Source organism: Aythya fuligula, chromosome 2 (genome assembly GCF_009819795.1).
Source record: "Aythya fuligula isolate bAytFul2 chromosome 2, bAytFul2.pri, whole genome shotgun sequence".
Classification (NCBI taxonomy): domain Eukaryota; kingdom Metazoa; phylum Chordata; class Aves; order Anseriformes; family Anatidae; genus Aythya; species Aythya fuligula.
Genome location: NC_045560.1, coordinates 35912430 through 35938201, shown reverse-complemented (window position 1 = coordinate 35938201; position 25772 = coordinate 35912430). Strand labels below are relative to the sequence as shown.

Genomic DNA, 25772 nt, shown 5'->3' with positions numbered 1-25772 from the left:
AATTTCTGGCAACGCTTATGCAATTAATGGGATTAGTTAAGTACATGTGCATGTGGGTTTGCAGAATACGAATCCACAGATTATTGAATTATGCACTTGTTTAGAAAACAGTCCTGTGCTGTGTATCTGGAGCTGTGAGCAGTGCCTAGGTATTCAAACTGAACACCACTTTCTCTGTGAAACTGTGGAGTTTCATCTAATGTGAAGATCTGAAGAACCAAGCCTTCTTAAACAGCCTCTGTCTGGCAAGCCCCCGCTGTCGTAAATAGCCATTGAAATACATGCCAGGATTTAAAACATAGTTGATTCAAATTTAATTGAAATCAGCTCTGTGATTTATGTCTGTGAGCTAATCAGTCCTTTAAAAGAGTTTTCCTGCATCTGAATGCTTGGGGACCGGGAGGTGTTTTAAAGCTGTTAGTCAAGTTATATAATTTTAAGTGGGTAACTTAGTGTTGGACTGGGAGAAGTTAAAGCAAACTAAGAAGTCAGAAAATGAGTCAGGATTTGGACTGTTACTCTAAAAAGTCCCACTTCCCATGGGCTTGAATGTGTTGTAATTAACAGAGAACAGAAAATGGCACGTGACTGATGAGCCTTTAAGAAAAGATGTAATCAACACCGACAGTTGAAAGTGGAAATAGTAGAATGGGGTGACACATGACTATTAAGACTGATCTGGATGTTGCCTCATACTCCAGCCAATCCACTGCTAGCTATTTTGGGGATATTGCGTAATAAACGGTTTTAAGGAAGGAATTATAGTAGAAGAATGAGTTGGTTTCTTGGGTATTTACACCGAGAGGAGCTGCTTTGAGAAGTAATACACGTGCTCGTTGGCAATAGGTCTGTTGTTGCAGTCCAGTTACCAGGGGGTTTTCACGTCTTTATCATAAGACGTGGTAGGCAACCACACAACGTCATCAAAGCAAAGCAGCCTTGTGTGACACGGTAGAGAAAAGCAAGGCAGGATGCAGAGAAGGGACGACACAAAGCAGCACTAGCAAAATGCCCTTCTCTGTTCCCAGTAGTTCCTGGAAGAACAAGACAGAATTACATCTGTTGAGGCAGGTGGCCAAGTGTTGATGTAGCTGAGATCTTTGTGGACAGTGGAGAGAGAAAAGCTGTATCTCACATGGCATGAAAGCTTTACTGGTAGATAAGATCCACTGGTATTAAGGGGCAAAAAAGGAAAGATGCTGAAAACCGGGACTTGAAGCTCCACGAGAAGCTGGAGGCTTCTGGCTAATAACAGAGCAGTTTAGATCAATGTAAGTGATGTACTGGGGAAGTCTGACTCATAGAAACTATGAGAAGAAAGAGACTTCAAGATGATTACTGTGACTGATGATGGTGTTTTAAGCTCTTTGTTCGTATGTTTCCAAGACTTGACATGTAGCACTTCTTAAAAAAGCAACATGTTCTTTTTTTGTGACTTATCTCAGTTTGCACTAAGCATTTTCCCAGGCAGTTTTCTTGTAAATTGTGCTACTTCTCCAGCTATGTAATTGCTGCCGGCATCTGTGGAAACTGTCTCAGACCCAAGTTCTCTCAACGAACCTGATTTATTAAACGTGGCACTTCCAGAATAGTGCTGGAGATGAAAGAGCATGACCATTGCTGGCTAAGAAGGAGCTTAAAGGCAGAAAGACTTTGAAATGATTAATCAAGTGTTATTGGCCTAAGGAGGATTCTTCGCTAAGCATTGAGACCTCTTAGAGCCTAGATCCAGCTTAGGCACTTCTGTGTGCGCTTCTGAGCGGCGGTAGCTCTGTAGTTTGCCTTCTTTCTGTCTGCTTAGCTGCCACGTGCCTTCGTGTTTATTCTGCATAACTTTTTCCCTTGCCACAAAGGAGACATTATCTTGTGTCATCAGCAAAGAAATCGAGGAACCACCAAATGTGTTAACATCGAATTAGGAGTGTTTAGAGTGATGAGAGTGATTACAGTACATGAATGCCTGCCACACTGCTTTCTATCCAGCATTTGATATGCCTGCAAAGCTACTGACTAGCCAGCATTTGATACTCACTAACTACTTGTAAAAAGTAACTGACTGAAACTGTCCTGTTTTCTGCTGGGTGTAGATCATGCCTTCCAGATCTGCCTTGTAGCACAGCAAATAGAATACAGCAGCTATCCTTGCAAGGACTTCATTTTGCATTCATACTGTAATCTATTCTATTTTTCAGCGTTTGCTTTTAACAGCAGCACAAGTGATTACGTGGCTCAAAGGTTTGGCACTGACTTATTAGGGAGACTCTCACTGTTAGATTTGGGCTTTATGTCTGACTGCAGGATGCGAAGAGACCAGTTATTATCTGTGAGGAGCCGCAGGAAACACAGGAGCAGCCTCAGTCCATTTCTAGAGAGCAGGTGCTATGTCCTAGGGCTGTATCCAAAGTTGCAAATAAGGAGTCTACAAAATATACATACATGAAAATTGATTGTGATTATCCAGTTTAGGATTTAGATGCTAACAAAACATAGACAAGGCTGTTTGTTTTAAGTCTGTGTTGGAGCTTCTCTCAGACCAAAACTTAGACGTTAGCTTTCAGGGATGTCGCCGAAGCTTGATTGTTACTACAGTTTTTGAAACAGCCATGCTTTCATAATTGATTTTCTTTGACATGTAGAAAGTCATTTTGGGATGGTATTTGTGGCCCAATGTTAGCTTTACAGTTTAAATTATGTGGAATAGGATTCACATTTCTGCCCTTTTAAATATTTTTAAATATTTAAGTTGTCTAAACCATTGCAAACTGATTACATGCTAGCTTTTATTGTGTTATTTTTACACTTTAAAGTATGAAAATATTGATATTTCTTGTTTTGAAATCAGTGTGTTCTAGGGCAATGGCTTCCAAAACCCCTGTTGGATTCATTGGGCTGGGTAACATGGGAAATCCAATGGCAAAAAACCTGGTAAAACATGGATATCCAGTTATTGCATATGATGTGTTCCCAGAAGCCTGCAAAGAATTTCAAGACTTGGGTGCTCAGGTATAGTAATAAACTTCCTTTATACCCACAATAACTGTATTTATTGGATCGTGCTTGCATGTGATGTTTTTAAAATTATATTTTTGTTTGTTTGTTTGTTTGTTTTTGGTTTAGGTTAAGTTCTCATTCAAAACTAAACAGCTTTAGTGAATACAGTCAGAATCTCTTCAGATTTTACTTGGAACAAAGACATGATTCCACCCTAAGTTATTTTCATGCTGCTAACCAGAATTGCTACTCTGTTGAACTTCTCTAGCTGTTATTTATTTATTTATTTTCCTTTTATGAGAGTAGGTTGATGGCCTATTCTTTCACCTTCCTTCTGCTGCTTCCTCCTCCCACAGGTCTAGATGGCCAGTGGGCTGCTTTTCATCTGGTTCCTACTTTGACCTTTTCAGGTTAGACGACCCTAGTTAAAAATTCCTGCTGGCATAGCTGTAAGGGTTATAGGGACATATGAGCTTTCCTGCTGCTTCAAGGTGCAGTCCTCAGGGGCTGGGGAAAAATCTAATTATTTAAGTGCTTATTCTCTAGGAGGCAAGGAAGGTTATGGTGAGAGAAGAGGAAGGAATGAAAAGGAAAAAGGAGAGAAGGAAATTGATCACATTAAGGAGGTTTACCTTCCTGCCATATACCCTGTGAAATCTTGGCCCTGTTCCAGTCAGTGCTATTGCTTTTGTTGATCTGTTAATACAGCCAGCAACCCATTCAGTTCCTCACACGGTTGGGGCAGTCTTTTCTGAGTGTCTGAAATGTATTTGTATGTTTTTGACATACTTCAAAGCTATAGTAGTGTAGACAGCATGGGTGAATAGATAGGTACATAAAGCACTGAAACAAAGAACGTGTTTGAGTAAGGAGAAACCAATGCAAAAATAATACGTGAAAGAAGTTTTCTAGCAGGGCAAGGAACTTTGAGGTAGATCTAGATAAAGGAACTGTATGCCTTGAAAGTCTAAACTGGTGGAGCTAATTACAATTGTTTTAAATAATTTCTGAAAGGTAAAATGATAAAGTGCACCTGTTGATAATTAATTGCAGTTGCCCTTAAATAATTACAGCATCTTGGCTTTATGTGGGAAAGGAGGCTTTTCAGCTTGTTTTCCTAGCTACTATTTTCATTTCCTTAAAGTAGCTGAGACCCTTGGGCATGAACCAGATCTATGTTGAGCAAGAGGCCTTGCAATTGGAATGGTTTGAACAACTGGCTATATTTTAATTCACTTTCTGCAGTGGGCTCTCTTTGCTGTGGCTGCCCCCTTGGATGATTTATTGCCATAGCAGTAGAATCCTTAGCATCCACTGCAAGACTTCATGTATGATATTAAAGGTGAACTGTAATGTTTTTGAAAATAAAGCCCAAAGTATGTTTTAAGATCGTAAATCACTAACAGAATACGTGGGTAGGCTTAAATACAAATAAAACACACTTTAAGAAAATATTTTAACATAACTCCCTCTTTTTGATCTACAGGTGTAAATCCTACCCCAGTGTTTTTTTCAGAACTTAGAAACTTGTGGGTCCAGTGGGCCTTGTAGAAACTGATGTAGAAGGAACATTGGGCTCCAAGGGCTGCTTTTTCTTTGTTGTGGCTTGTAGGGTGAAACTGTCAGGAGTGTTATGGAGGTGAAAAGATGTCCCCCAAGAGACAGTAAATGTTGTCAAATGCCCATTGTTTAAAGTCAGCGCTATTGCTAAGGTATATGGTGGATGACAAATGTTTGATTGTAAGTCTACATATTCTGTGACTCCACTTCATTATCCTCCGAAGTAAGAACTGGGAGGTGTGTCAGGAGGCAGCCACCTGCCTACTGATGATGACTAGTAAGGGGAAAACTGCCTGAGCAAGAGCTATTCACCCCTCCATCAGCTGGGTAGAAACTTGGATGAAGGTGCAAGGGGACAAACAAGAGAGAACACAGAGTAGTTCTGTAAGTTGCCTGTGCCTTCATTCTGTACTGTCTCTTTTGTCTGCCTCATAGTTAACATTTTCTTCCTCACACAGTGAAGTGCATATATATCACAGTTACTTTGCTTCAGTTTACATATCTTCAAATCATATATCAAATTTAGAAAAGCTACTGAAGTCATCTGATGAGTCAAGCAGCAAAAAGTGGAGCTTTCTTCAGTGTATTTAGTGAGAATAGCATTGCAGACAAGTAGCTCTGTTAATTGGCTTACAGTAAATGTAAAGAAAAATACAGGAAAACATTTGGAAGAAATATAAGCAGATGTGCATGTTGGAGGGCATAAGCTGATGACAAGTATGAAGAAGTTTCCCCTATCCAGATGCATACTGCAAAAATTTGCTTGAACTGACTGGTATCAGAACATGTATGGGACTTGGTGGGCTGCTAGTCTTACCTGGTATGATCTGTGTTAGCAATCAGCAACTAGTATTTGGTACATTTTTTAGTTACACACATATTCTTAATAACTTCAAATGCTTACTGCTTCTTAATAGCATTCAAAACATTCAAGTTCAATGATCATTCTTATGCAGGAAGTTCCAAATAAAAGGAGTTTATTTAAGAACCATCTAGGTAGGTTTCCTCTGGGATTATTAATCATATTTATTACAGTATCAAAAAGCCAAGAATGACAATTCTCATTATAATTACCACTTTTTTTTGCTACCTAATACAGGTTAGTGAAATGATTTTCCTTCATACGGTTGTGGAAGTAACTGTCACAGTCAGTGTGCACTCCTAATCTCATTTTCTTCATTTTAAAGACATTTTAGTATTTTGAAAGATGTGGATGGAAAAAATGAATTTCTGTACAGAGGACTGCTCTACTATGTCTTCTGTATGTATTGCTTAAGCTTTGTTTCAAACTGTAAGACAACAATAAAACAGTTGTGTCCTATCTACATAACAGAGTGGAAATATGAAGCTGATGTAGTTTTAAAGTTGTGTGCCCAATATAGCGTGTTTTTCAATTTCTTGTTGAAATGGGCTACAGAGTCTTCACCTGTTAACTTGCAAACCTTTGAGAACACTGGAGATAATATTTTCAGATCAAGAAGGTGTATATAAATCCAGGTTCTAATTACACACTTCCTCTCTACTCCTCTAATAACACACATTGGGACTGAACTGAACCAGAGATACTCTGAACTAAAGACAAAGGTGTCATACTCCTACATAAAGAGCTAGGCTCTCCGGTCTCCAGGGAAGAGAGTCATAAACTTAACTAATCAGGTATAGATGTTTTTCTGCTTGTAATTGCCTCATTTATTCTTCCTAATGTTTGTTCTTTGGACTAGGATATGTTTCCTTTTTGTATCTGTGTGTTATACCAGATGTTTTAATGTAATATTAATTTATACTTAAAAAAAAAAAAAAAGGTTAAGTCCCATCTAAGACAGTTTTTTTTTTTTTGAGAGAGAGCTCTTTTCAGTGAATATACAGTCTTCTCTTCTTTCACTTATTTTACAATAAATAGTAATCAGGAAGTTTATTTTGCTGTGTTCCAGAAGTCCTTTAAGATGTTGCTCATCATTTCTTCCAAATGTGTGTATTACATGCTCTCTTAGATGCTGAGAATTTATAAGAACATTGTATATTAGAATATAATATATTAAGATATAATTGCCTTGAGTATCAAAACTAACACAAAATGATAACAAATACCTGTACTTGGAAACAGATTGGGTGTGGTGAAATGAGATCATCGATTTGTTCATTTGTCTACCTTATAGAAAGGAATCAAATTTTCAAGTAGCTTTCAAACTGCAATTTCCTTAACCCTAATTCCATGTGATATGGAAATTGTGATTTACCCATACTGAATAAATGCATATGAAATTGTATTTAAGACATTCCTTATAATTTAGAGACTCAAGGCACATAATAGATCTAGCAGAATAGATCATTGTAACATTAAGGTTACTCTTTATCATCCAGTAACAGCATGATACTACAAACCTTATCCGCAAACAAAACCTACTTTCTGCTCACAGAATCACAGAATGGTTTAGTTTGAAAGAGCCCTTAAAGATCACCTAATTCCAATGCCTCTGCCGTGGGCAAGGACACCTTCCACTAGACCAGGTTGCTCAAAGCCCCATCCAACTTGGCCTTAAACCCTTCCAGGGATTTTCCAGTGCCTCCCCACCCGTACAGTAATTAATTTTTTCCAAATATCTAATAAAAATCTACTCTCTGATAGTTTAAAGCCATCATCCATTGTCTTATCCCTACAATCTTTGACAGAGTCCCTCCCCAGCTCTCCTGTAGGCCTCTTTAGGAACGAGAAGGCCACTGTAAAGTCTCCCCAGAATCTTCTCCAGGCTGAACAACCCCAACTCCCTCAGCCTGGCTTCATAGGAGAGGTGCTCCAGCCCCTTGATCATCCTCATGGCCCTCCTCTGGACTCGCTCTAATAGGTCCATGGCCTTCTTGTGGTGGGGGCCCCAAAGCTGAACACAGTGCTCCAGGTGGGGTCTCATGAGAGCAGAGAAGAGGGGGAGAATCTTAATTCCTCATTTTCTCGTTTTAATTCCTGCTTGGAACTTCTCCTTTCAGTAGAATACCTGAATTAATAAAATCATATTTAAACCTCTTGTGCTGATGATAAAAGAATAAGCTGTAGTTTTTTGTTGCTATTTTCCTTAAGCTATATTAACAATGCATTTTTTAAAAATAAATTATTTAAAACTAATATTAGACAAAAATCCTACTGGCATATGCCTTCTTGGAGTTAATTGGCAAAACTCACTACTTAGCTGTCAGTAATTCACTTGTTGTGTACATACCTTAAATACCATACCATTGAGAATGAAGTGGTGAAGGTATGACACCTTTAAAGTTAAATATGTTTATGTAGCAACAAATAGCTACAAATATGTTTTGAAACTTGTTTAGACATTTTGGTGAAGGATGCTTGAGCTGATCATTTTCTTCTTCAAAGATGTCAATCAAGATATCATGAGAAACATCAGTTAGTTTATCTGACTTTTATAAGGTGATGCTTGGAGGTACATTAAGTCTTTTTTTTTCTTTTTTCCTCAGTCTTTCTTTCTTTCAACACTGTATGTAAGCCAAGAAAATAAAAGTGAGATCATACTTAGTGTTGTTCCTCCTTAGAAACATTATAGAACAGTATAGAACTGTATTTTGTACAGAGGCATGGCTTATTAGTGAGTTGAAGATTCATGAATGGGTTGCAGACATCCACTTGTGATGTTCTGAAGGAACTTCCATAACAGGACATCCTTTTTTTTTTTTTTTTTTTTTTTCATTTTTTTTTGTTACTGGATCCATTAATTGACATTTTCCATTATGAGGGCAAAGTTTGTCTTGCATTCTAGCTTTTTTACCTAACTTAATTGTGTCTGATGACCTGCAAATACTTAAAACAGACTCAGCTGATGTTTCTTTCTCAAGAAGTGGAAGCTTACTTCCTTTTTTTTCTTTTCTTTTCTTTTAAAGGTAACGGATTCCCCAGCAGATGTAGCAGAAAAAGCAGACAGAATTATTACCATGCTGCCTTCTAGTCCCAATGCAATAGAAGTTTACACAGGAGCAAATGGAATTCTAAAGTAAGGATTTGCTGTAGTCTGAAGAATTCCCTCTTGTACTCAAGCCTGTATTACACTGCTTGTCAAATGATCATTATTGCTGTAACCCTTGCTGCACCTTCAGGGCACTTAACTTGATGCTCTCCTCTATTTTCTTATTGTTGGTATTTCTAATTACATGAGTTCTCTTCACCTATGCTTTCTCCTGAATGGCTTGTGACTAAAGTCAAATTTTATTTCCAGTAGAATAATAATTTATGTGAATTTGCGACAACCCAACTGACCTACCTAACTTCTCAGTTGCATGTGTCTTTTACCATTAAGCTAATGTACTACAGTAAGTGCAAGTGGAATATTTGCTGGCAACAATTACTTGCTCAAATGCTTTTTTCTTTGACATGAAATCCTATAAATGAAATGTTCTGAAGAGCTGCTGTTGTGTCTCATAGTATTAAAGTGCTGACATAGAATAGCTGACAAGACTTTATTGATTTCTACTCTTGTTGTCCATTATCTTGGCAGACTCCTTACTGTTGATAAAGGAATTCTAGGATTTGTAGGCAAAAATGGACTATTGAGCAGTAAGAGCCAGGGATTTATGTAGTGTTATATTTCACTTGAAACCAAATCCTCATATTGGATAAACTATAGCAATGTCTCCATCTATTCATACTTAAGAATGAATATCACCATTACAGTTGTCTCATTATTTTATTGGAGATGATAGGGTTTTCTTTTTTGAGTATAGAAGGTGACTTAATCAGCTTTCCATTTTGGCTTATTGGAATATACTTTTATACACAGAGGTATTTTTAACAGTAATACGTTCTAAATGCCTTGAGGTTCAGTGGTTTCAGGCCTTTAAAGTGGATCTTGTACTGAAGCAGTAGACTGTTGGTTTGCTTCAAGATTCAGTGTCATACATTTTACCATAAGGCTTCTGAATACCTGAAAGGGCAGACATGCTCCCCGTTCCCCAAACCATGAAATTAGTCTGTTTCAGAGATGATTGTCTTCAGATTACCATTTTTATACCCAATTGATTTGACGAGGGAAAAAAATGTAAAAGGAATTTGTCCAAAACCTCAGTTTTGCTTTGGCATGTTTCTAATTCAGATAGGCTTTAGTCTTTAGATTTGGTGAGAAAACTGTTTCATTTTGGTTTATTCTTCCATGTTTATTAACAAGAAAATATCTGAAGAGTTTGTTTAATCTGTAACAATGGTTTTATTAGCTTTTATGGAGGGATTCCAACTGAGCCTAAAATCCATTATTTGCAGAATTCTAATAGTGGAAATACTCAGAGTTTTTGGACTTGCCAAATAAATTAATAGTGTTTTAAAAGCTCTTGTGGCCACATGTGCATTGCTCTTAGCAGGATGACTGAGGCTACTCAGCACCTGTGAGGATCTTGCAGGATCTTACTGCTATCCAGCTTGATAATGTAGGTGAAGAAACATACAGAAGACAAAAATATAGTAGATCATCTAAAACTGGTAAAATTGTAGTTATTGATTGTAGTCTATACTAAGGTGCAGTGATTAGAAAATGAAATAGAGGAGAGGGATTTTTCTTTTTTCCTTCCAACACAGGAAACAATAGCTGCTTTCTTCCCTTACTGTCCATCCTCTAATTCCTCACAAAGCAGGACTGAGCAGATCGAAGTCTGTAGCTTATGCCCTTCAGGAAGAAGGGTAATTGGATCAGTCCCACAAAGCTAGACAAACAGCTGTGGGAGAATTGTACTCAGGATGGCAGTGCTTTGAAGACTGATTGGCAGTGCTTACTGGTATAATGCAGGCAGATAATCTTCTGAGGAGAACAGAAGATATAGTAAGCAGTCTTGCTGCTGCAGTTTCTCAGCCTCCATATTTAAGAAAAGGAAGTGTCATTTTACAGTAGTGGTTAATCGTTGCCCTGAGTGACTAGTTCATTGATAACTGGTTAGACCTCACTCATTTTCTGAAGCTTTTTGAGCTTCACTGAAGAAAACATTGACATTAAGGGTTAACGTAGCCATCCTGCTGGGTGACCAGGGAGTCTGTGCCACTGCATGTAGTGCTGAACGTAAGAGGAGGTGATGTGCTGTATCTGCTAAGCTGGTTTTTGTTTGCATGTGTGCAAATTAACTGCAGCAGCTCATCTATCCTGTGAAAAAGGACTCTGTATATGGCACTGCTTTAATCTGGAGCTGTAGTGGGGTTCACAGCCACATGTGTGTATTGAGAGACTATTTCCAGCAATCCAGCTAATTCAGTGCAGTGAACCTCACTGTAGTCCCAACAGCACGCGAGGTGCAGGGAGGCTCTTTGTCTAATGTAACATGTAGCTTTAAATAACTCACCTTTTTATGACTGAAAAATTATGCAGTTTGATTTCATAGTGCTTGCGGGTCCAGTGGACATTAAATCACAGTGCAATTGAATGGAAAGATGGCTAAAGATATAATCAACGTTTTTGTTGTGTAGGCATTTTTAAAATTTAATTTAATTGCATTTTTTAATCACATATACAGCTTCTCATGTTCTGCCATTTGGGATACAATTCTTCTGCCTAAATTTACTTGCTGTCAGCGTGGAAACTTTGTGCCATTCTTTGCTTTTAAGTCTGTAATGGGCTTTTGTGGTTTTAGTTACTATCTTTATACAGAACAAATTGTAACAATAATCAAAAGAATACAAACAGGCTCTTCTAATAAGATGCTTAATACAATGTATATAGAAAGAAAACTCTGTTAAGCTATATTTGAAATTTTAAGCTACATTGGTGTTTAGTTCCATTGCTTAGGATGCATCTTCAGTGATCTGTATATGATATATTGTTCAAGCTTGCAGATTTTCCAAGTGTACTCCTTTCGTGTAATTTCTTTTACAATAGCATTTAGGAAAAAAAAAAATTGTGTATGTGCCTGTGTGTTTTTGTTTGTTCATTTTTTATTGTGTTTTGAGTCAATCAAAACATTGTAACATATATACTTAGGAGTATACACACTGAGCAGATCTTGCTCAGTAGAATTTAAAGCATTACATTTAATTAGTAGTGTACCAAATAATATTTGTGTGGTTGTCATGCTGAGGAAAGTCATTTCCATGGTAGTAGTTGTAGATACCTAGTGCAACAGATATTTAATAATAATAAATCTTTATTCTAGGAAAGTGAAGAAAGGCTCATTATTAATAGATTCCAGTACTATAGACCCTGCAGTTTCAAAAGAATTAGCTAAAGCAGTTGAAAAAATGGGAGCTGTTTTCATGGATGCTCCGGTTTCTGGAGGTAAGTCTTCATTAACAGTTTACCTCATATTGGACAGCTTGTCTTCTTGCTAGCAATCTTAGCCACCACTCTGTGCCCTTACTGGTACAGCTGGTTGTCTTTGCTAGATGTATGGTATTCCTTTTTTGTTCCATTACATTAAAGAAAGGGCTGCCTGTTTTCTCTGTGATGTGTGCATGTTTACCTCTGTGTAAAGAGTTTAATGCTTTCTATGAAGCACAATGCTGTTTGTCATCTCTCGCCTGAAGGCAGTGCTGTTGCGGTAAGGGAGCTCAGGCTGGTTAACCTGATCTTTCAGTGTGCTGTATTTTTTATTCTTTGATGCAGTTGTATTACTGTCTTTTTAGGAGCAGATGAGAAACATTGGTGTTTAAGAAGTTACATGTTAATTTAGGAATTTTTTTAGGCTTACAAATATGCTTTGTGATACACCTGCACAAACTGAATTTTCACATGGTATGGTATAGTGGTTCTTTTAGTTCTTTCAGAGTGTTGTATTATGATGCAGGTGGTCAACATCTCTTCAGTCTCCATCTGTTTATTTCTGCTAGGAAAGACTATTTAGCTTCCTCTGGTTTTATAACAGTTAAATTCTGTGTATGAGAGATATTTATCTATTCTTGAAGTTGGAAGTTGGTACCTACTAATATCTGAGTATTGCATCTATTGTGAGAAATAATTTAGAGCAGGGAAGTCTTTCATTTTGTGGATAGAGGAGAGTAGAAGCATAAAATTAAGGTTTTGAAAACAGAACTGTAGCTAACTGTTATTATCGTTGAACTGTTATCTAAAACCTATAGAATTAGAAGACGAGGAAAACCCATTTTCTGTGGAAAAATCTTACGGATTCCTGTTATTGGTTTGGTTTGGTTTGGTTGGTTGGTTGGTTTGTTTGTTTTTACAATCCACTGTAAAAATTAATCTAAATGGCATTGTGAGTCCTCTATTTTACTGTTTTAATTGAGGTAATTCAGATAGCTATACCTGAAAGAGAATAAAAATGAAACAGGTATGAGAAAATTTGGTCTTACAGAGTTTATCAAAGGTATGGTGCACAAGCTAGAAAGAATACCGAGCCTATATGTCAAATCATGAAGATGAGCGTGGGTGAGGTTCAAAACCTAATCATCTTTTTAATTTTCAAGTGAAAACTTAGGTATGATTTGGTAACACAATAGAAGACAAAGTGTTCACCACAATTCTAATGTGAAAAGAAAATAGGAAGAGTCAGAGCATATTCAAGGCTAATGGGAAGATAGGATTCTTGCTTCCAGCCAAAATATTAGTCCTTGCTTTATAAAGTTAGATAACTTGTCAGCATGGGAATAAAAACCACAGAAAAAAAGTACATTGTGGGTGGAGTATATATCTATCTGATCATTTTCTAAACATTGCATGGCCTTATACTTACTAGATTGGCAATCGTGACAGCTTTTATGTGGTTCTTTTCAATCCCTTTCCCCCAAATATGTTGTTTACCTGAGGGAATTATTTATCTTTTGGAAACATCTGTAATTTGTTTTTTTCCTATATTTTTTGCTTTGAGGCTGTTTATGCTATAACTACAAAGAAAGAAAGAAAAAATTGATTCCAAAACAACCCTAGCAGGTTTTTGGGTTTTGTTTCTTGAGAAAATGTTAATACTGAGACTGGGTTAATGTGATAAAATACAGTTGACTAGTCTGAATACAGATGGCTGTTTTGGTGTTTAGTGGTTTGTCTGAATACAAATTATTTGGTGTTTATTGTGAGTTACAGATTGAGTGGTATTATGAAGAAGGGGGAAAGAATTGATGTTTATCTTTCTGGTATATAATACGCTTGTGAATGCCAAGTAGCACTTTGTACAAATCATAGTTAAAGCGGGCAGTTGCTAGACAAATGGAGAAGTTAAGTATGCTAGAAAAACATTAATGTTATGCTTTGGGTTTTGTGTCTTTTAGAGCCTTACACATCATGTCTTTGGGGTATTTTTGTATGTCCTGACTGCATTGTTGGCCATTAGACAAAGTGCTAAATGGAGAAGTATGCTCAGCTCTCTAGAAATTGGCAGGCGTTATTGTGTTGCTGTGAAATGCAACAGACTTGGCAGGAGCGTCAGTGAGGGAGTTTGTGGGATAGAGTGAGGAGGAAGAGGAATCAGCAAGCCTGAACTGTCATCTTTAGACCTGTGTGTTTACTAGCTGTTATTGGCAGGTGATTCCACTGGTGGGTTTGGGTATTTTGGGTATGCCTAGTGGACATTAATATTCATCTGCACTGAAAACAAATCGTTTCACAAACTAAATAATATTTTGAAAGTTGCTTGGTCTATAAACCTCATGGAGAAATAGTGGTAATTTTATTCCTGTTCTGACATTGCAAATAAAGTATTTTAAGGCCTAGAGTTAGTGCTGGATTACGGTGGCTTGTTTGCAGCCTTACTTCTTAAAGGTTATTCCCCCTTAACCCTTTTCAGATGGGCCTATGCTGCCTGTGTAGTAGTGCTGTGCTCTTCATATGATTGGCCTACAGCATTTACTTGCAGCTTATAGTCAAGACCCATTAAGTACAAGATAATACACCACATTACTGTAGTGTTATTTTGTATTAACTAACTCTGGAAAATACTTCTCAGCCCAGCAGTAGCATGCAGATTATGCTGCTAATGCTGTTTAGAGATAGCAGTCACTTAATCCTGGGATTAGGATCTCTTGTAGGTCCCCCTGAGAAAGTTGTGCCACAGTTCCCAGTGCTGCCCTTTGTGAGCTCTTTGTGAGCACAGACAAATGAAGAAAAATCTTCACAATCCATGTTTATTTAATATATATTTTTTAAACATAGAGGGGTAAATTTATCTTCTTGCAAAGATTGGATTCTGCATCTTTGTACACGTAAAAGGCTTTTAAAGTACAGATCATGACAGAAGCATATTTAAAACTGACTTCTGTTGCTACTGAAAGGGCTGTTGGCTTAGCACGAGATCTCAATTTAACCTTTAAGAATTGGGTCAAGAGAGTCTTCCCATTGATTTCACTGGAAGTATGATTCTTACCTGGCAGTTCAGAGCAAATTTTACTGGTGGTTTCACTGATGCTGCTGTAACATCTATTGTTGTTGAATTCAGTACATAAAATATGCATTGTCTAAAGTTGTACTGGGTCTGGCTGGAATGTTAACTTTCCCGGCAGCAGCCCATACAGTGCCGTACTCTGTACTTGTAGCTGGAACAGCAGTGTTATCACACCAGTGTTGTGTCTACTGCTGAGCAGCAGTGGCACAGCATTGGGCCTTCTCTAACCCTCCTAGGGGGTGGGCAAAAAAGTGAGGAGAGAAACATCACTAGGGCAGCTGACCTAAACCAATCAAAGGGATATTCCATACCATGTGGTGTCACACTCAGCAATAAAAGGTGGAAACAGGAAGAAGAGGGGAGGGGTGGGCTCTCATTGAGAAGACGTCGATCCTCCTCTCGAACACCGGCTGCGTGCGTTGAGGCCTTGCTTCAAGGACGTGGTCAATCATCACTCATTTGTGGAAAGTAGAGAGTAATTTCTTTCCTTTGCACTTCCATATAGCTTTCATTTATTTTGTTTGTTTGTTTTCCTCCCTTTTTCCCCTTTCCCTTTTATTTCCCCTTAGTTAAATTGTTTAGTTCATGGTAGTCTTTATTTAATTATTATAATTATTTCCCTTTAATTAAATTATCCTTATCTCAACCCGTGAGTTGTTCTTTGCTTTACTTCTCCCCCTCCTCATCTAAAGGAGGGGGAGTGAGAGAGCGGTTGTGGGGTTTAGCTGCCCAGCACGGTAAAACCACCACAAAAGTACAGTGGACAAAATGTTGGTTGTTTGGTTTTTAATTTAATTTCTGATGAGATGGTTTCTTCATTGTAAACACTGTTAGTGTTCAGATAGTATCTTTGCAACTTTTTCCATTTCCACCAACTTTGAAATTAATGTCAGCTCCTGTTCTGCTCAAAACACGTTGTACTGCATTTTGCTGGGACTTCACAAGAAGATGTGCCAGCTTGATTACCTTTTATGTTTTTGGAGTTACAGGTAAAGTTTTAAATTCTGTTGTAGGTACGGTTCTGTGGATCTGATAAGGAAATTTAGGTAGGTCTTTCTCCTCGCTGTCTACTTTAGCTGAGATAGTAGTCAATAAGTCATCCTGCTAATTGTTAATAGCTGTCAGAGAGAGCTGCAGTCATGCTAAAACAGTAATAAACACTACAACAACACATTTTTTTTTTTAGCAACTGTGGGCTGGAGTAGATTAGAAAAAGTTGGAATTTCTATTCCAGCTGTCATTTCAAACTGTTTCATCTTACAGTAGTACTTCCATAAGCTCCAGTTAACCATTAAGTGGTGGAAAGAATATTACCAATAATAATTACAAAATGAGACTTCTGCTCTCTGGTAATGGAGACCTTGAAGCATGAACTACAGACTTGTGTGGCCAAGTCTGTCCTTCATATGGAGTAAAGAAAAACACTATTTAGCAATGCTGTGGAGATTTTTTTCTTTGATTTTTCAGTCTAATAACACTATATTTCATGGCTCCTCTCCTCTCCATAAATGAGAACATCTCCAAACTTGAGGGATGAATGTATTCAATTGCATGACTGGACTGATGGAAGAAATTAAATAGGCCAACTTGAAAAACTGGTGTATATTTCTCTTACTCAGACACAGAAGGTTTAATGCTTTTCCAAACGAAGTAGAGGAGAGGGCCTTACAGAAGACTTGGGAGTATGTCTATGCACACTAATGCTTTCAAAGATGATTTGAAAGATGTTTTAAGACAAGACTAATGAAAAATAGTAATGAGTGGTTCACACATTGCAGCTCTTAGAGTGTATGTTATATATCATATATCTATGTTATTTATATAATAACAAATATATATGTTATTTATCTAATAAAGCATCATCATCATCAACATGTTTGTATATTAAACAAAGCTGGTTTCATAGACCTCTCATTTGTTGGAGAACCTCAATAGAGCTACTTATTCTTGGCTTTCCTAGGTTGTATCTGCTTTGTTTTCATAGCTTTGTGCATTTTTAGAGAAATGCAATCTTATGACTTCTGTTCACATTTTAGCTGAATGCAACAGATCTTATTACTTTATCACAAAGCTTTTTGATTTAGGGACAATAGTAAAATTTTCAGCATGCAACCTTAATACTAAGGTAGTATGAAAAATGTTATTGAGTAATTCTGAAACTTAAATGAGGTGAAACTAGTACAGGAAGTAACTGATAACAAAGGGAAGGATCAGGTGTACCCTCATTTAAGGAGGCTGAAATGAGGACAAAGAAATACTTTGAAATCTGAGATGCTTTAAAAGCCTCTGATTCCTAATAAATTAAAAAAAAAAAATTTGAAACTATTTAACAATTCTTGTGTTTGTCAAAATAAAGGCTGTTTAATAAAACAGGCCTCTGTTTTCTTGGAGAGAAGATGGAAGAGAACGGAGATCTTGAAAATATACACATTGTCAAACTGCATATTATGACACTGGGGAGAAATCACAGCAGCTGCCATTGCAGAAGGATGAGATAGTGCATTTACTGCTGTGCTGACTTTGTGAGGGTATTTTTCTTCTGTGAGTCTGTTACGCTTTTTATTTTACTTTTATGGAGAATGCAAAAGATAGTACACGGCTAACCAAGAACAAACAGATTTGTTGAGAGTATCATCTGAAAATGTTCACCGGGGTGGAGACAATCATTCCTACAATGACTAAAAGGGTGGAATGAGTGATTTTATTGAAGTGTAGTGTATATCTTGGCTATAAAACCGTGTGTAGTCTGGCCAACTAGTGACCAATGTGTAGGGAAACGTATCTGTCTCCATTTATTCAAAGGTGTAAAGATGAGTTATTCAGGCTGGCCCAATGGGATATAACCAGGAATAATAGGCTGGAAATTATTAAGGAAAGAAAAATGCATGCTGTGTCTACCAGGAAAAACTTCCTAACAACATTCTTCATACACTGTGGAATATTTTTCCAAAAGGGCTGGTTGAAGCCAAGTATCTTGACATGCTTTAAACTGTACCGGGCAAAGTGCTAGGAACTATTCTGTAGGGAAAAATCTTTAACTGGCAGAAGGATGGCTACATGATCTAATAGGTCTTTTCCATCTCTAATGTCTACAATTCTGTTGTGTTCTCACACATGGTGTTCAAAAACAGTTAAAGGAAAGCTGTCCAGATGGAAGTTGAAAATCCCTGTGGCACTCTTTGAAAAAGAGCAAGGGATAATTGTGGAATTATGGCCAACATTCCTTTTCTCAGTAAAACTGTTTCTAATATCCATGGCTGCATGCGAGCTGTTACTGAATTCCTAATAGCTGTTCTATTTACTTGTGGTTACTTTAATGCTCATCCCATCGAGCTTTCTGAGATATACAGAGTAAGAGAGATCTTCAAATTTCAGCCAGTCATAAATCCTAGGGAATAAAAACTAATTATTTTCATTTTTAAAATTTTGATTGCTTCTTCTAGAGACCTTTTAAAGTTAAGGAGATGCAGGTGTTGTTTGGAAATGTTTCTGGAATGCAGTGATAGCTTTGAAGCTTTCTACAAGATTTGTTTTGTTTTTAAATGTTCATAAGTTTTTTTTTTTTTTTTTTTTTTTTCTTTCTTTCTTATTAAATAGACTGTTTTATTCAAACAGTATTTTTCATCTAGTCAAAGAACCTAACATGACTCTCATGCTTGGGATGGTGGGGATGATCAGTACCAGACCTTAATAATGCCCTGACTCCTCCTGAATCATCCTGTACAATGCTGAATGTGGATGGCACACATCGACACTGAACCCAGCACCACAGCACACCAGGGCAAGATACCTAAACTGGAATAGGTAGCACAGAGCAGACCCGTAAGTACGCTGTGCCTTCACAACAGCCATCAGCATGAGGACAACCCTAACTAGCTGCAAGCACTGGAGGTGCCACTGGAGAAAATACAGCTGATTCTGAATCTTAATGCAAAGTCAATGTACTGGCACCAATTCAGTGCTGCCTTCAGCAGACTTTTTCAGTCTGCAGATGCACGTTCCTGTCGTTTAAACAAACAAAAAGGAAAAAAAAAAAAAAACAAAACCCACACCAATCCAAAGAAACCTGACTTGGTTAAGTGGATTTGGCTGCTGAAGACTTAAATTACAGGTTTTAATTTGTGTTTTACTTAGCAAGACACATTGGCAGATTTTACACTAGACACATGAGAACATCCTAAGTACCTGAACCAATGTCGTGGGACACGTCATGCAAACTACTCTCTTTTGCTTCTTTGTAGGCACATTAAACACAAACTACTTTAAAGGAGTGGAAAGAAAATAAACAGATGGGAGAAACTTTACAGATAAGGACAACTGTTCTTTGTTTTATAGTGCAGAGACCTTTGAGGCAGGCCTTTGAAAGTACATTGTTCATTGATCCTCTAAATGGCTGAATCCAAGATGAATAGAAGGGAAGGAAAGTTGATCTTCAGTTGACCTTCATCTGAGGATGCCAGTATTATGAGTGACTTCTGTTTTGTTTTTAAAATCATGGTGACATGTTGGACAAGGTTGGGATTTATGTGGGAATCATCTGAAGATCCTGAGCCATTCTAAGATGCTGATTTGTTGCAGAAAGTTGTCGTATAGTGTGGGGCATCTTCGTGTTTTGACAAGTTTCTTAAATTGTGCCAATAAAAAAAGAGGAAAATTGTTCTCACAGAAGTATTCCCGCCACAATTTAAACAAACACCTGGAAAACAATGAATTTTAAAAGTATTTTAGTATTGCCAGCTTTGAGACAATTCAGCAGTTTAAGCTTTTTTCTGTAGGAGGACTACTTTTGATTAATCCTCAGAGATCAAATAGAAATACCAAGGCTTCTTAATTCTTTCTGCTCCTAACACATCTTAAAAATCCATGATTAGTATAATTAAATAAAAGCATAAGAGAAGCAATATAGCCTCTTATTGTCGATATGCACTTAGAATTCAGCTTGTGAGCATATGAACTATGTAAATGTTCACCTTTCAGTCTGTCCAACAGTATTTAGTCCTGTTGGCTCACTGCTTCAATCTACTGAAATGCAAAGGACAAATGAGAGTCAGGCAGTTCCTGAGCTGAAAAGATACAGTTTTTAACTACAGCTCTGTTCGTGCCAAGTACAACATACAACCTGAAGTGAAAACAAAATGACTTACTGCACTGTATTTGACCTACAACTTTAACCCTTAAAACTTAGTTATCCTTTTCATTCCCGTAGTTAATTTAGCTGGAAGAACAACTGTGGAAGAATATTAAATTTGTCTGCAGTAAAATGGGGGGAAAGTGTGAAACACTGTGTAACACTTTATTAAATCCTTTATGTATTTTAAATCACGTAATGATTTGATGGTATCCCTCTATTTTGTTTAACTCTTTGCAAACCTCTGGGGCTTTTTAGTGTGTAATTTAGGTCACTGGCAATAATACTAATCTGACATGATTATTATTAATTTACTTTATTTGATATGCGTTGCTGCAAACTCTTGCTCTTAGTCAGCAACTATATAGTTCAACCATACACAGTCAGAAACAACACATCTTTGCTGTCAGTTTGTTATCAATCTGTATATTTCCTCTGCTTTCTGAGAATACATGGTGGGAATGCGTGACTTATGGCACTTGGTGTATTTGCCATTGTGAGTACAGAGAAGGTCACTTTGACGTTGGCTCACAGATTCTGTCTGAGAAGTGTACTTCTTGTAGTTTGCTTACGTTAGATTTATTGGTTTTGCTTACAATCATGACTTTTCAGCAACCAGTGTAAATGTAACTATAGATAATCCATACAGGTATATAACTATGAATAGTTAGGTTTTTGAACTTAGTTGATTTCTGATGTTCCACATTTGTCTGACACAAAACATTTTCCCAAAGTTGTTGCAATTGCCAGTCCTCCAAAAGCAATATCTGGGATCAGCTAAATGCTTTTTTCCCTAAATAAAGTCACATTGAGTATGCTGGAAGAGTAGACATTTTTCTTTTTTAGAAGCTAGAAGACAGATAGAAAAAGCAGTTTTCACTATCATTATCAGTATGTGAGGCACTGTAGTATAGCTCTGGTTTAGAGCAAACCCAAGAATGTATTACAGCTTTCCTCTCTCTGGAGATACTCGTCTTAGCCTTTACTTTAGTGGGGAGCTCGGGGTGATGCTGGGGCAGTGGGAAGCTGTTGCAGCGGAAGTACCAAATGAGAAGCTGATGTGGGTTTGGCAAAGCAGGACAACTTCCTGACTTGGAGCATCCTCTTAGCAGCCTCGGCCTGAATCCTGGCTGCCTCCGAGGGCTCCCACCCTCTCCAAGATGGAAGTTCCCACAGAGAAGGCTAATAGCATCACTCACTGCCTCAACATGTCACGCTAAGGCATGGGGTTCGACTGCTGTGAAACAATGCAATAACTGCCTCCCAGGGCCAAGAGGAACGTACCTGATCACCCAAACATCCCTGTGCTAAACCGAACTGGACTGTAGGAAGGCATTTCTATTAGCACTGGAGCGACTGACACACCTAATAAAGAAGAAGGTGAATAATCTGTTACTGTTCAGTTATTGGCACTTTTTTTGGACTGTACTGGTATGCTTAGCAATTCTTACTGCTAAATGTGGTTATGTGCATTTACTTAGTGTGTTGTTTTCCTTAGCAGACAATTATACCAAACTTAAACAGAGCATTTTTGGTAACGGGGTTAAAGGACTCTAAGAAGATTGAAACAGTAGGCAGCAAAGCTTGTTAAGGAGTTTTTATTTTACAAGCCCTCAAGAATTCAGAATATGGCTTGCTTACTACTTAAAAAAGTCCAAACGTCCCTTATAGACTCCATTTCAGAGCCAGCATCAAATCTATGCTATACTTGTCTAAAAATCCAAACATGCACTCTTGGCCGTTACTGTTTACTGAATCAGAACCCTACTGTTTCCACTTGCACTGTATCTAATTTATCGTAAGTTGACCACAAAAGCTAAAATTATTTATACGTTGGCACCTAACAGCTCCACTATAGTTAAGGGTCTGTTGGCATTTCCATTATAAACCTTCCTTTTGAGAGGTTTATAACTTGGCGGTTTTACTTTTTGCTTCAGGCTCAAATGTGCCATTTTCATCCAAGCACAAATTCTTCTACAGAATTTCATTTAAATCAGTTTGGCCATTATTTATTTTAGAGTGTGTACGTTGGGGAGTGGAGGGGAACATAGTATTTAATTTTGGTTTCAGAGGCTTTTTGGTCAGACTATATAATGAAAGAAAAATGGTGCTGCTCTTTTTTTTTTTTTTTTTTTTTTTTTTTAATGTAGGCACTTAACCCTTCCTTGGATGTGCCAAAGGTATTAAAACCATGCTTTTTCAACTTGCTCCCATTACTCACAGGCCAAATGTCCTCTCCCACCCCACCACCCATCTTGTCTGCCCCTTCCCAATGACACGCTGTGAGGAAGCATCTCCAGGCTTCTGGCGTTGAACAGTTTTGGGGAAGTGGATGCAATAGCATACAGTGGATGTTCTGTTGAGGGGCCGAAAGCCAGCCGGTTCAGCAGAGCAAACAGATGGAGCTTAATTGGAAAAAGAGAGGCCAAATGCAGTTGTCAGTCAAATGTAACCCTATGTGGCTACGAGTGGCATTTGCTAGGGCTCTGCCATTCCTTGTGGGATGCGGGTGAATTACTACTTGGGTGCAGTAATCCTCTGAGTCTAAAAGTGGTGTGCATTGCTGTTTTCACATGGCCCTGAACGCTGAACCACAGAGAAATTTCAGCTCCTTCTAGTCATAAATTCTTACCATAGTAGTGTATTATTATGCTAATTAAATTCTTGCCACACAAATAACACATATCTATAATGTTTCAGTACTAATCATAGTAACGCAGCACCAGTGTTCTTTTACATGGTGGTTTAAGAATACAAAGAAGGGGAATTGTGTGCAGAGAGGCAGAAGCTTTTATTAGACCAAATAATACAGTAGAAAATGGAAAGCAAGTTTCTTTCTCAGTTCTTTCATCACGTTATGCAAGAAGCAGTAAAGTACAATAGCTTTTTTTTCCCTTTGTTATTGAATTACTCAGAAGAAAAAAGAATTGGTGGAAAGCAAAGTGGGGAGGGCTTACATGGTTTGGCAACTTCTTGGGTACTCATCCTTTGGTGTCTTCTATTTTCAGGTATTCATGCAGGTTTGTAGAGTAATTCTTACTGATTGGACAAACATAATAAAACTGCCTTGCTCTATTTTATATTCTCTCTTCTTGACAAGAAGGAGAAGGGAAGCAGAAGTAAAATTGACTATGGAGGCAGCTAGCAGCAGCTTACTGAACCATGGGGCACTGGATCCCACTGAAGCATTTGAAAGTCTACATATTTCTTTCTTTTTCTTTTTTTTTTTTTTTTTTTTTTTTTCCCTAACTCCAGATGTTAACAAATTCATAGGTTAAGTGTTCCAAATCTTGAATGTTTCAGAGACAACTCATTTTAAATTTTATTAGTTTATTTTTAGCTTGTTGGCATTAATGTTTAAAAGCACTGAAGGCTAAAACTGTAGTATATATTAAACCCCACTATTTTAAATTTTGGATTATGCAAACAGAAGCTTCCAAAAAATGAAAGTGTCACAAAATACATGATCAGTTCACTATTGAAACTTTGATTTCAATAACATCATTACTGGTATTCCTTTATTGCTAAGAATCAAGAAATTCAAACTACATGCAGTCATGGGACAACATTATTAGAAGTAGCTATATGGTAGCCCATAGCAGAGAACATCTGTAAAGCTCCAATTCAGCATAAAACTCTTAAGCACCTACCTAAGCCCATCTGTTTCAATGGGAATTAATTAGTGGTTGGAGGGGTAGCATCCACAGTGGATGTTAAGTGTCTGTGGCAATCTGTGCGTCTCTTACACTACTAAGTTACTATCTATGAAACTCGGGGGTTTCAAAGCACTATGTGGACTGATATTCTAGGCATGATTTGGCCAGACATTTCAAGCAACATTTTTATTTGGCAAAAGCTGCACAAGCATAATCAGACACTGCTCTTTAATGGACCTGTGTTTCTTTTAAGTAGTACGAGGGACGATGTACATCTAATTGATTTAGTTATTTGGAAATATCCTTCATCCTGAACTAAATATAGAGCATTTTTTATTTAATGTCACCACTGTTCAAGGGTTGCACATTTTTTATTTTCTATATTTAGTCTTGTTGATATATAATTTAAACCTTGTTGAAGTATAGTTTAGCACGGTGAATTCTATTCCTTTCTGCCTTTCTTAGAAATGCGATAGTATAGGGTTAGAGTATTTTATGGTTATTTTCAAAGCAATGTCTCCTGCAAACATGATCTTGAAGCAGAATTCTGTATTTTGGCTTTACAAGTTGTAATGTTTCATTACTACTATATTTACATCTCTTCAACACAACAATATTTGGCTCACTTTAAATACTGCCTCTTACCTCCCAGTTTTGTAACTGAAGCAGAAATAATGTCCATTTTCCCCCCTCCCTTCATCCACTGTGGTATGTATACTGCTGTTTTTAATGAGGTTGCAGCTGGGAATGAGCATTCTTGAATCTCTGTTACTTGATTCTATAACAACTTGAGTGTCTTCCACACTGGCTCATGAAATAAAACACATTTTCTGAATTCCAATTGTTGCCCTGGATTTCCAATGACAAAGTATACAGGGCTTTTGAGGAGAAAGAGAACTGGAGAAGGTTTACTAGCTAAAAGGTACATTTCTGTAAGTACCTGGAATAGACAGCAGTTGCAAACAAAGCAACCAGGAGTGTTGCTTTTATAGGTGTGTGGCTTTAGTGTGCAGCTTCAGGTGTTCCTAATGCTCACGTAGGTTGCTGAAACCATGGGACTTTGCCTGCAATTTTGTCAAGTGTTATTAAAATTCGTAACTCTTCTGACAGCTCTCACTAGGAAGGTACCTACCTGCTCGTGGTTACTTGCATGTGTTGCTTAAGTGAATGGTATACCTTTTTTTTTTTTGACCTTCCTAAGCTTAGAACGTGTTTTCTGATGGCCATATAACTTGCATCCCTTAGAACTCAGATGACCTGTGCAGCCCTTGTTTACCTTGCATCTTATAGTTAATGTGAAAACCAACCAATATCAACATGTAAAAGTACTCAGTATGATGAGATAAAACTCTGTACCTTTTATGTACTGAAATAAACTGCATGGAAATCAAGGGTAGCAAGAGAGAAATTTAAGTTGGAGAAGTCACAGGTCAGATGTAAATGCAATGTATGCAAGTGTTGCACATTCGTAATGCTTTTCTTAAAAAACAAATAGAAGCAAGCAAATTAAAAATGGACAGAAAGATGTCTCTGATTTTATTTTCTTGTGCTAGTTTTCATATATTTGTGGAACCTTTTGATTTAATGTTTTTTTCCAGGATTTAGAAATTGTCTGTATTGGCTCACACTTTCCTGTTTATTAGTGTACGCGTTCATTAAAGAATGACTATCAAAAGTGCACAAAACACATAACATGCAGGTGTTCCTGTTTAAGTAAACAGGTTTTTTTTTACCCAAAGTACAACCTGCGGGTTTAAACTGAGGTTACAGGAAAGACATAAAATAAATTTGGTGTGTTTAATTGGTGATAATGGAAGTGCTATCATAAGATATAAATAAGTGCTGTCCCTTCTAAAATAGAAGAGATTATAAAAGTAGTTTATATTATTACAATAGTGCAACATAATCATAAATTTATATAAATTACAATTTTTTAGTTATTTAATAATATTTGGATGTCTCTCCTGCAAGTGACGAATGTTCCTTTTCACATTGACTCCATATAGTCAGCCAGCAATTTCTTATTATGAGCTTCTTCATGAGCAGAAATGTTGCAAAATGAGTTTTATGGACTTTTTCCTTATTTGTCCTTGTACTGTAGTATCTTTTAGACCTCTCATTCTTGTAGAAAAGTA

General features: G+C 37.4%; 1 protein-coding gene across 1 annotated transcript in view; it reads left to right on the top strand.

Annotated features, from left to right (window-relative positions):
* Nucleotides 1–25772, top strand: part of HIBADH (3-hydroxyisobutyrate dehydrogenase) — an 85024-nt gene that overhangs the window by 3646 nt on the left and 55606 nt on the right. The window contains exons 2-4 of the mRNA XM_032182883.1: nt 2843–3003; nt 8440–8549; nt 11680–11801. Of these exons, the coding sequence (XP_032038774.1) occupies nt 2843–3003; nt 8440–8549; nt 11680–11801 (393 nt within the window). The remainder of the gene's footprint in view (nt 1–2842; nt 3004–8439; nt 8550–11679; nt 11802–25772) is intronic.